Raw genomic sequence first — 11,316 nt, forward strand, 5'->3', positions numbered from 1 at the left:
GAATGCCTGTTTTAAATCTGACTATCTACATCTCAAATCTATCTAAATGTAAGTCATGTGATCAGTCAAAGTATACGCCGTGATCTAATACTTTAAAGGTTCTTTACCGCTTTAAAGCACAAATTCAAGGTTTATAGTCCTAAAATATTTTTGATAAAATAAACAGTAAACGCATCCAGTTACTGAGTTTTGGAGGATTTTAAAAACGTGCTCTGTTTTTTTTGTGGGTTGTTTCATCAGTACAACCACAAAAAAAAAAAAAAAAAAAAACCACCCTGCAGACTAGTTGTGTGATGTGTTTTATCTCGCTCTGGTGCCACGGTGCTAATCACTGACTCGAATTAAGATCAGTTCATCAGAGACTGAAAAAACCAAAAAAACAAACAGCCTCCTCTGTTCTGGGGGAGTTCTGGCTGAGGCAGTCAGGACTTTCTTTTGTCACGTTCTGCTCTTGATTTTTGTTACTTTTCTCTCTTTTCTGTCCTGGTTTAACTTGCTTTGCTAATGATGTCATTTTTACAAAGGCACTCTCACTCTTTTTTGCTAAATATAATATAAAACAAAACTAAAGGCTGCTAAATTGCCTGTAAGGCTTTTAAAAACATCCCAAGTATAGATTTTTTTTATAGACATTAAAATTATATGCCTTGACAGGACTATAATAATAATAATAATATAATTAATAATACAATTTATACACATATAAATATATATATATTATAACCTAAGGATATTAGGCAATTAAAAATGTTTTGTCTAATGATATTTTGCCATGTTCATATCTAACTTATCATAACTATCTGGTTATTAAAAACAAACAATGTTACCCTTCATCCTCCCTTTAACCTCAACCCTAACCCTTGACCTTGCCCATGCTCCTGTGAAGCGCCTTGGGTGTCCTGAAAAGGCACTATAAAAATGCAAACTATTATTATTTTTTATTTAAAAAAAAATCATCCTGCAATACTACCAAATTTCCATCATGCTCCTGTGAAGCGCCTCCTGTCCTGAAAAGGCACCATAAAAATGCAAACATTAAAATCATTAATAAATTTAAAAAATATCATCCTGCAATACTACCAAATTTCCAATAGAAGCCACAGAAAAAAAAAATCTTAAAAAAAAAAATGTCCCCAAATCTACAACTAGTTTCACAGGTTTTGACCATCATTTGCATTAAAAAAAAAAGCACGTGACTTCCTAAACCCAGGTGGGGTCGGTTGCGGTGCCAACGACTCACCCTCCTGAGAACCGAAACTTTAAAAACGACTCTGCTGGCTCTGAGACCGGACTTTGCAGCATGAAGCTGCCTGCTAACTAACTAACTAACAAACTAATGTCGTCTCACTCTGTTACACAGCCTAAGACAAACGCCACCGCGTGGTCACCGATCCCACCGGGTCGACTGAGGTGAAACTGCAGGAATCACAGCCCGCGTCGTGGCGTGGTTCTTGTTAGTGCCACGGGTTTAGATGATAAGTTTCCTCCTCCAGCTGCTGACCTTTAAGTCTTAAGTCTGTCAAATACCAGCAGGGCGTCTCAGAGCCACGGTCCTCCCCTGCCTGCAGCCACCTCTGATGAATGGTCATGCAAATTGTGCTGACTGAATATGAGAGCAGTTTACTGTGATGGGAAATTGAACGTCCCGGGCCACAGCTGAGCATCATGGTCCGTATTTACGCCGGAAAAATCACAAAAACGTGCGTCTGTATCAGTGAAGAAGCAGTAAAAGTTTACGATCAAATATTTCAGGTCTCATATGGAATATTAAAGAAACGGGAACACAATAAATTTATAAAGTTTTGGTCTAACATATGTACAATTTTATTACAAATATCCACATACGTGCAAAATGTTTTTTTTTTTTAAAAAAAAAGATACAAAAGTTTGTATTTGTGCCAAAATAAAAATAGAAATATTGTTAAAAAATTAAAAAAAAAAAAATATATATACAGACACAAATTCATTTTGTCTTTCGTAGATGACAGAATAACAGGTGAGGAAGGATGTGAGATAAGGTCGGCAGTTGGCCTGTCACGTAATGCACATCTTTGGCAATGAACACACGCATGCACGCACACACACGCACGCACTCGCTCACACGAGCACAATTATGCACAAAAGCTTAGTCACACCTCACGCACCACCATCTTATCTCGCCGCACCAAGGCCTTGTGGGATTTGCTCACAGTGTTGCTTCGTCTGAGGCACTTTTCACGTTGACTCTCTTGCCGGAGTCACAGAGAGGAAGTAGAAGGTTCTGGTGATTGTGTCCTGAGTCCGTTATCAAACACACACAATTATATTTTTCTTCCCGATAAGAAATAACCAGAAAACATTTGGTTACAGATGAAGTAAAGCAGCCGGGTGTGATTACAGTTACACGGAAAGAAAGAAAAAAACTAAAGCCCACAAGGTCACACTTCATTTTGCCCCTTGTCACCTTCACAGGCCTGAACAGGAAGTCACCAACTGAGACATAGGATAAAAATAGGTGCAGTTCACTCACGTTTGTGTAAAAAAAAAAAAAAAAAAAAAAAAAAAACAGAAGTTATCTCTACTTTTCTATCATTTCTATTGAATTAATGCATAGGAGACGAATTTTGGATTTTCCTTGTGATTTTCACAGCATTAAAAAAGCTACAATAACTTTTTACCTTCGAGGCTCCGTGTCCGTGTTTGGTTTTCACCGAAATGGACTGTTCTTCAAATGTTCTTCAACTTCAGTTTTAGTAGCTGAATACAGCACAGAATCTATGTAAAACCTGATTTCTCTTTGGCTTCAAATGGAACTCCCAAAACGTACGTGAAACAAGTAAGAGGGGAAAAAAAAGGAAATCGTACTGCATATAGGCATCATGTGGTTCTGTTGATACGTTTGCATGGCCTTGATGGAATCCGAGATAATAATAGACTTCCTTTCATCCTGCAATCCATCAATTCGACTGAGCCTTTTTTTCTTAAACCACTCACTGGTATGCATTAAAATAAACATAAAAGCTCCTGGATTAAGGTTTGTGCAACAGTCAGCAGCAGTAAGCGTATAAAAAAAAAAAAAAAGACGAAGGAAGATCTCCGCAACACTCAGCATGAAGATACGTGACACAACCTTTAGAAAAGTCAAGTGAAAACTTTGGGATTTTTATGGCCGAGGCACTGCAGGTCAATGTTAAACATAATACTATAAAACTGCATGGTCAGAACCAATCAGGATTGTTTGTATGGCTTGATCCTCGTTTAAGGCCGGGCTAACAGAAGGCAACTTTTTTTGTTGCATTTTGTTGTAGTTTTTGTTTTTGTTTTTTAAAGTGAGCTGTGTTTTATATATACATATATATACATATATGTATATATATGTACATATATATTTCTATACATATATGTATAGAAATATATATACACATATATAAACAGACACGTGTGTATATATATGTATATACATGTATATATATTTCTATATATATGTTTTATATTTCTATACAGAAATGTATATACACATATATATACACATATATGTTTATATGTATATATCTATACATCTATATATGTATAGAAATATATATACATCCATTCATATATATGTCTATACATATATAGACATATATATATTTATATATATATATATATGTATATATACACACACATAGAGGGTTTTAAAGTCTTTTGTATTTACATGTTATGTATCACTTTGGCCAGTTAGGTTTTTATTCGGGGTAAATCTGTAATATCCAGGCTTGACTCCTCATATTTTTCTAAGTCTGCTCCCTGCTCCTCGGGGCCTTGCTCCCACATGTCGGCATCTGCGCCGTCAACATGGTTTCCCACATCGCAACTGTCTCTCTCCCGCCGCTCTGTTGTTGGTGAATCTTCAATGGGACGACCTCGCAGCTGTTCCCCTGATGGCTCCTCATGTGCCTCACGACTGTCACTAGCTCCTGCCTCTTTATCTTCCTCCTCCTCCTCCTCTTCCTCCTCCTCCTCCTCTTCCTCTTTGAGTCCCTCTGTAGCTCCATCCAGACTGGAATCGCTGAGGAACAAATGTGGAGTGAGGGCGTCCTCCGCGGATGGGTGGGCCTCGTCGGCCGGCCGGCCCGCGAGAATGCCACCCGCCTCGGGGGCGAAGGGCATCTCCTCGTGGTCCTGCTCCTGGTCCTGGTCTTGGTCTTTGCTGCAGTAAGCGTAGCGGTGGTTCATGTGCTGTGAGTAAGAGCCGGAGTGAGAGAAGCGCTTACCACATTTGTCACATTGGTAGGGTTTCTCTCCGGAGTGCAGCCGGCTGTGCTCGATCAGATGGTGCTTGTGTTTGAAGGCCTTGTTGCACACCTTGCACTCGTGAGGACGTTTGCCTGTGATGAAAAAAGAAAATACACATTTGATACCAAATTATAGATGAACAGATACTTATGTATATCAGAAAAACTGAGACGGAATCTCTGTAAATACACCTTAGTTTACCTTGTGTTTAATTTATCCCTTTACTTGACTTTTTACCGAGAAGGAACAACTCCATTGTATTTTTTTTATAATAGAAAATTTTTTTCGTTGGTTAACTTAAGTTAAGTTTCCTAAAATGGTGCTGATAAATTTACATTTTGAATTATATTATTCTAGGCTGAAAAAAAATATATCAAATACAACCATACTGTTAGGTAAGATTAAATCAAACATCGTAACTTTATTTTTTTAAATAAAAAAATTTAACAAAAAAAGTCTTTAATAAATATGTACTGAATATTACACAAAAAAATTTTTAAAAAAATTTAAAATTTTATTTATTTATTTATTTATTTATTTTTACAAATTTCATTGACTTATCATCAGATCTCCTGAAATTACCATCGAATTCGATCAAAGTCTTCAAACCATTTTGCAACCTGAACTGTCCTTAAAACATGAAGAAATATACATGAAAAAATCAAAGATGTTTTGTTTTTCGTTTTTTTTTTTTTTTTTTATCAAAATATACTGCTGCATAAGTTCTTTTTCTCACGTTAAACTGTAAAGATGTTTTGTTTTTCTTTTTTTTTTTTTTTTTTTTGCACGTACCGATATGTTCGTATTTGTGTCGCAGCAGAGAGCTGCTCTTCTGGAAGGTTTTTTCACAGATGTCACATGCGTACATCCCCTCCTCTGTCTTCTTCAGCCTCTTCCTCCCTGGTCCACCTTCTACATCCAGACCTTCATCCATGAGTGAGAGATAATCCAGAGCTCCTCGGCTCAGCACGTCCCCCTGTGAATAAATATGCGATTATTGCTATATTACATGTAGGGATGTCCGATATTAACTTTTGCCGATATTGTCCAAATACTTGATTTGGCCTGGTAACATTTATTTACATTTATCTATACACACCACTGTATGAGTATGAGATTTATTAAATGAGCTGCAATGCTGCCATCTAGTGACCTCCGCTTTAATACACAGTCGTTTATCCCCAAAACAATTTTTAGTGATTCTATTTTAGCGAATCGTATTTGGTAAAACCCAGGCATTGCGTTGTCGGGTTTTCATTATCGGAGTGAAAAATGATAACGATTCTTACAGATATTACAAAATATGCTAATATCAGATATTAGGGATGTCCGATATTATCAAACATCCCTAACTACATGTGTATTTGTAACTGGCAAATACTGTTACTAAGTAGTAACGGTATTTGGCAAGCAGTACTTGTTGATGTGGTTGTTGACTGCCAATGTGTTAAAAATCAAATCTATTAGATACAAGTTGTTAGAGCTAGGCAAACTAAGGCTTGCGGGCCAGATCAAACACCGCTGCTCTAGAATCTCTGAACATATTATTACAAGTGCAGTGCAACATGAACTGCTTTTTAATTAGACTTCACACTATGAGTGTCTATTTAAGGAGCTCGTAAAAAAGGGTTTATAAAATAATGTCCTTTTTTCCTATGCATTTTTTAGAAAAGGGTTCAGGTTCTATGATCTAATGGTGAACAAAAAGGCCACGCCCACTTCCTACTGCATTTAAGCCTGTGTTGCCACAGCAGACCATGGCAAACTGTCGAACCCTTTTCAGTTGTGTTGTCGGCGTTGTTGTTGACTGTCCAACAGTATTGTTGTGTTTATTATTTACCATGTCTTGAATGCAGAATTGAACTCTTTCCTTTTTAAATGTTTTCATTTCTAGTCCATACTTTTTGCTTTCACTTGTTGCTTCATATAAGAATCCCCCCGTAATATTGATTTCCTGATCTGAATTCATGATGATTTTGTGAACAACCGTACACGAAAATACCTAGTCTTTGTCGAGAGAATTACCGAAAATTTGGATGGTTAAAAAAAAAACAAGTAGTATTGACAGGATGTAGAAACAGGAAGTGGTTCGTGCTCCATTGCTCTTGCAGTGATATTTTGAGAATCTCCAGGTAGAAAGTGCGTGGTTCTGCCTTATATTTATTATATTTAACTTCCCATTTCAAACAGAGGTCTTACCATAAGAGCATGCCTTTCCTGGTGGATCTTCTTCAACGCTGCCTCTGCGTCTGCTTCCATCATGTAGGTCAAAGGTGAGAGAAATCCAGAGCTGTTTGCCTGCTGGCTGAATGAGATTCTTGCCATGGCATCGTGTCCCGAAAGCCCAGAGAAACCAGACTGACTGATGATGGGAAAACTGTTGTACATGGGTCCGGGGAACACAGGAGCTCTGGCTCCACCGTATATGGGGTGGTGAAAGGGTAGCTGCGATGTCGGACTTAGGTTGGACATTAGTCTCTTTAGCTGCTGCGTCTCCAGGTCTCTCTTTTCACGCCTAGCTGAGCTGCCGTTGACCTTTGGGTTTTTCCCCTCTTTGTCTGCGGGCTGTTTGGGCAGAGACAGGTCTAGAGGTTCATTCTGTGCCGACCAGGAGCCGCCGTTCTGGTTCTGAGGAAGGATGTCAGGAGGGCAGCTGGTGAGGTCGAGGCAAATGGGGGAAGTGAATCCTGAAGAAGACACTCTTCTTTTGGCCTTTGGTGACAACAGATCTGGGGAGTGGAGACCTTGTTGTGTTGGACTTCCCTTTTCCGGTCTGGACCAAAATGGATGCGAGGACAGGGAATCGTGGCAGGGCTGCGGAGGGGAGTGCATCGCAACCAAAAGCTGCTGTGGAACCGAATGCCAACTGGGCTTGTGTAACGGGGATTTGCTTCCCGACAGGCCATTGGCTACTTCACACGGTTTGCTGTGTTCTACCTGAAGACCAGATCTGGAGAAGAACAAAGGCGGCGAGGAGTTGTCTTTGTCGCCAAGACTCCTGGGCACCTCCACAGCCTCCAGGTTTAATTTACAGAGGTAGCGCTCATGCTGCAGCAGAACTGCCACATTGGGGAAAAGCTGCGAGCACCAGCGACACGTCACCCCAAGAACACCCCTCTCCGCTTCACCCGACTCTCTCTTCTCAGGGGACAGTTTCCTCTTGAGATCAGCGACATTGTTCATCGCTCTCCTTTCCTCGACTTCTGCGCCCCCTTTGTCCTGGTCTTCCCTCTTTGCCTCCTTGTGAAGCACATCCTGTATCATTTGCTCAAACTTGGTCCCGGAGTAAGGATAAGGCAACAGGTTGGTCCCTTTAAGGATACTGGCTCTCAGGGGGAGGTCCGTGGGGGGGTCCCAGAGCTGAGACAAATCCAAAGCTTTTGTTAAGACCGCAGGGTTCTGGCTGGGATCCTGCAGCATGAGCTGGTGGGCTTCCTCCGGTACTCGCACCAGAGATTTAGAATTGTTATGGTTTTGTAAGGACAAAGGCGAGCCCTTGTCATTGTTGTTCCTCCCCCTGCCGGCAGAAGGAGATGGGAGAAGTGAGAGTTGGTAGGGGTTTTGGCTGTGTCCATTGAAGGCCCCGCCGGCGCCTCCTGCGTTTCCGTTTCCGTTTCCTCCGCCGCTGTGGCACTTTTTGCTGCTTAGGTGGGAGCTGTAGGAGCCCGAATGGGAGAAACGCTTTTTGCAGTTTGAGCACTCGTACGGCTTCTCACCTACAGGACAAAAAAAAAAAAAAGAAAAAAAAAAGCAGGCTGTAAATACATTCTGTCAGACTTTCAACTTCTTCATTTTCCATATCCTGTCATAAAAAAAAAATCTTTTTATATTTTATTTATTGCGACACTGGGGACAGACTAAGTGAAGGTTAGTGATGGAAACAATGGGAGAGTAACGGGTGAGTGCCACTGTTGTGATATTTCTATGCTTTACCGCTGTGGATGCGGAGATGCTCTTTGAGGTGGTGTTTGTACTTGAAAGCCTTCCCACACTGGAGACATTTAAACTTCCTGGTCTCCATGCTTTGATCCAGCGTGATGGGACTCTGAACGAAAAAGGATTGAGATTTTAACTTAATTTTTTTTTATTCTTATTTTAAGAATCTTCATGAACCTTCAAATCAGGAAACTGCCACGACTCTCTGTGAGTTGGTCTCACCTTGGCCTTAAGAATCTTCATGAACCTTAAAATCAGGAAACTGATTCTCTGTGAGTTGGTCTCACCTTGGCCTGCATTTGATGGTGAAGAGCCAGGTGCTGCTCCATCTGTGCCCTTAAGGGGGCAGTGTATCCACAGAGCGGACACACCATGTGCCCTCCTTCCCTCTCTTGGCAGAACTTGATGTGCTCCCTCAATGAGGCTCCTCGCTGAAAAACTCTGTGGCAGAACGGACAAATCTGCTGGAACCTTCCTGGGTCTGGAAACACACACACACAAAAAAGACATGATCAGAATCAAAAGATCAAAGGTTTATGAGAACGTACCATAATCTAACCTGCAGGGGGGGCTGTACCCTGTACAAAATCAAAAGTAACAGATTTGCAAATTAAATCACAATTATCAACTCGGAAAATGTTAAAGAGAAATTCACCAAAAAAACAAAAAAAAAAAAAAATCCACTTATTACAAAACTTGGTTTGATCCTTAATATAACTGTCGAAAGTCGGTGGTCCAAATTAACTACGAGGAACAGCATAAATAGGAGAAGTGTGTCCTCACGCTCACCAGAGAGAAGGTGAAAAAAAGAAGAAAAGTATTTTATAATGTCTGTTAAGGGAAATTCATTTGTTACGAAAGCAAAAAAAAGAAAAAAAAGAAAAAAGAAACACAGTCCGTGATCAGTATTTACAGAAAAAAAATGTCCAATAAAGCTATGAATATAAATATGTATAATTAAATATCAAAGGCGTTCTTCTGTACATTCATGTCTTTGTATCTGTACATTAACACAGTAACCTCCCCCTCCCCCCACAGTATGTAGTTTTTTTGTGTACTTGTTTTTTTAGCGTTACATGGTTTTAACACCTATACATGTGTGACTTTACAAGCACGAAAACTTTTACATCTGCATCAGGACAAAACTATTATCCAGAAAGCGTGGTCCGAATTTGTCCTTTACTTTCCAAATTATGCTGATCACCAGAGGAAAAAAGAAAAAAAGAAGAAAAAAAAAATACAAAATTGACAGAATTTCTTACATTGACCTCAGCAAGTTAAATATTTAAAAACACGTCTCTGGACTGAGCCTCATTTATGATAGATGAAAAGCCTTGGAGCCAAAGATGTTTTAAAAAAAGAAATGTCGAAAAGCATTTGCGTTGGTGTGAACGCCCATCTCCAGTAATGACGTGAGAGAGCTGCATATATTCCACCATAGTGTTGATGTAGAGGCTCATCGTGGTATTTAATGGATATGCCTTCATCGAGATGAAATTCTCTCCGATGAACTCCACTCAACATGTAGTGGAATATCTGTAAATGGACCGAGTTCAAACTGGGATTTTCAAAATAAAACACCTTATACGTCCAGTCAGTCAGTTCCTACAGCAGCCATAGTGTCATATCAGTGATAGTTTTTGAGGTTTTTTTTTTTTTTTTTATGTCCAGTCAGTCAGTTCCTACAGCAGCTATAGTGTCATATCAGTGATAGTTTTTTTGGTTTTTGTTTTTTGTTTTGCTTTTGTTTAACAGAAAACCACATTTTAACCTGTTTTGATTGAATGTTAAACTTGCTGCAAACAAAACAACATAATGTCACTCTCTTCTACAACCTAAGATCAGGTGTGTACTAAGCAACAGTGCAGGAAAACATTTCGGCTAACGGGCTAAAGTTAGGTGCAAAATTTGACTTTGGTTTCAGTGTTGGTTTGATGTAGAAGTGTGAGGTCTGTCTGACTGCCTTTCCTCCTGTAGGTGGAGTTAATCAGCGACATCAGTCTCACCTGTGTCTCTGTCATCAGTCTGACTGGTGTCACCTGGTGCCCTGGGTATATAAACCTCTCTGCCTCACTCAGTCTTGGAGGGATTGTTGTTCTGAGTGGGTGTTTGTGAGTCATGCTGTGTGTTTCTGATTTTGTTGAACCTGTGATTTTTGCACTAAATTTTCTGCACCTAAAGAGAGTCTCATGGCTCGACGTAACAAGAACGCTCGACGAAATAATTTAATATAAAATGTACCAGAATAAACCGAAACTTTCAAAGATAAATTGGCACGTTTGATGTCCGCTGCCATTTAGCGGCATCAAAAGAAGTTACACTTGCTTTGTTGTAATGCGTAAAACGGAAGAATTGACATCAGTTTTTACCAGACTTTGCCTGGTGTTTTGGCAGGCCGGATTACAAAGCCCAGCAACCCCTCATTAACATCAGTTTTTACCAGACTTGGCCTGGTGTTTTGGCCGGATTACAAAGCCCAGCAACCCCTATTTGGCCCACGGGCCATGGTTTGCACAGATCTGGTCTACAATATTACAACCTCTACACAGCGCATTAATTCTTTTAAACGTTTTATCTGTTTTTTGCTACTTTTTTGCATTGATAAAATGAAAAAAAAAAATGCTACTCTGTCTCTGTTAATGTCATAGGTTTAAACAACAGAAGTGTAGATGTGATGACAATGAGTTCCAACCTGTGTTCAGTTATGCTGTTATACAGCATGAGAAACAGTCCACAGTGACTAATATCCTCCCATCAACTCACCGTTTCCAATGTCACTTTCTAAATTAGTTCAGTTTAAACCAAATATTTAAAAAAATACCTTTGATCTTACGCCTGGCTAACAAAGATCAAAGCACTTTAAACATTAGCCCACCTGCCCCGTCAGGTGAAGAGTGCTGAGCTCCCGGAGACCAGATAGCAGGTGGTAGGTCTTCGTGTCTGCTGTCCTGGTGATACACAGCCGCCGTGCCATTATGGCCCAGGTGGTCCAGGAGAGCGGCAGAGGTAGAGGCTTTCTTCAGCTGGGCCAGAAATTCATAGTGGGCCAGGTCCTCAAAGGCACTGTGGGAGTCTGAGTTTTTACCTGGGCAGCAAATAGACAGACACAGAGAGAGAGAGAACTTT

General features: G+C 40.0%; 1 protein-coding gene across 3 annotated transcripts in view; it reads right to left on the reverse strand.

Annotated features, from left to right (window-relative positions):
- Positions 1-3,615: 3,615 nt before the first annotated feature.
- Positions 3,616-11,316, reverse strand: part of LOC103386405 (zinc finger E-box-binding homeobox 2) — a 39,921-nt gene continuing 32,220 nt past the window's right edge. For all 3 annotated transcript variants that reach the window (XM_025059779.1, XM_008320650.3, XM_025059780.1), the window contains exons 3-8: positions 11,066-11,275; positions 8,478-8,671; positions 8,188-8,299; positions 6,454-7,970; positions 5,052-5,230; positions 3,616-4,351 (exon numbers count right to left, since the gene is read on the reverse strand). In XM_025059779.1, coding sequence (XP_024915547.1) covers positions 3,697-4,351; positions 5,052-5,230; positions 6,454-7,970; positions 8,188-8,299; positions 8,478-8,671; positions 11,066-11,275 — 2,867 coding nt within the window. In that variant the 3' untranslated portion in view covers positions 3,616-3,696. The remainder of the gene's footprint in view (positions 4,352-5,051; positions 5,231-6,453; positions 7,971-8,187; positions 8,300-8,477; positions 8,672-11,065; positions 11,276-11,316) is intronic.

Source organism: Cynoglossus semilaevis, chromosome 11 (assembly GCF_000523025.1).
Source record: "Cynoglossus semilaevis isolate Cse_v1.0 chromosome 11, Cse_v1.0, whole genome shotgun sequence".
Taxonomy (NCBI): Eukaryota; Metazoa; Chordata; class Actinopteri; order Pleuronectiformes; family Cynoglossidae; genus Cynoglossus; species Cynoglossus semilaevis.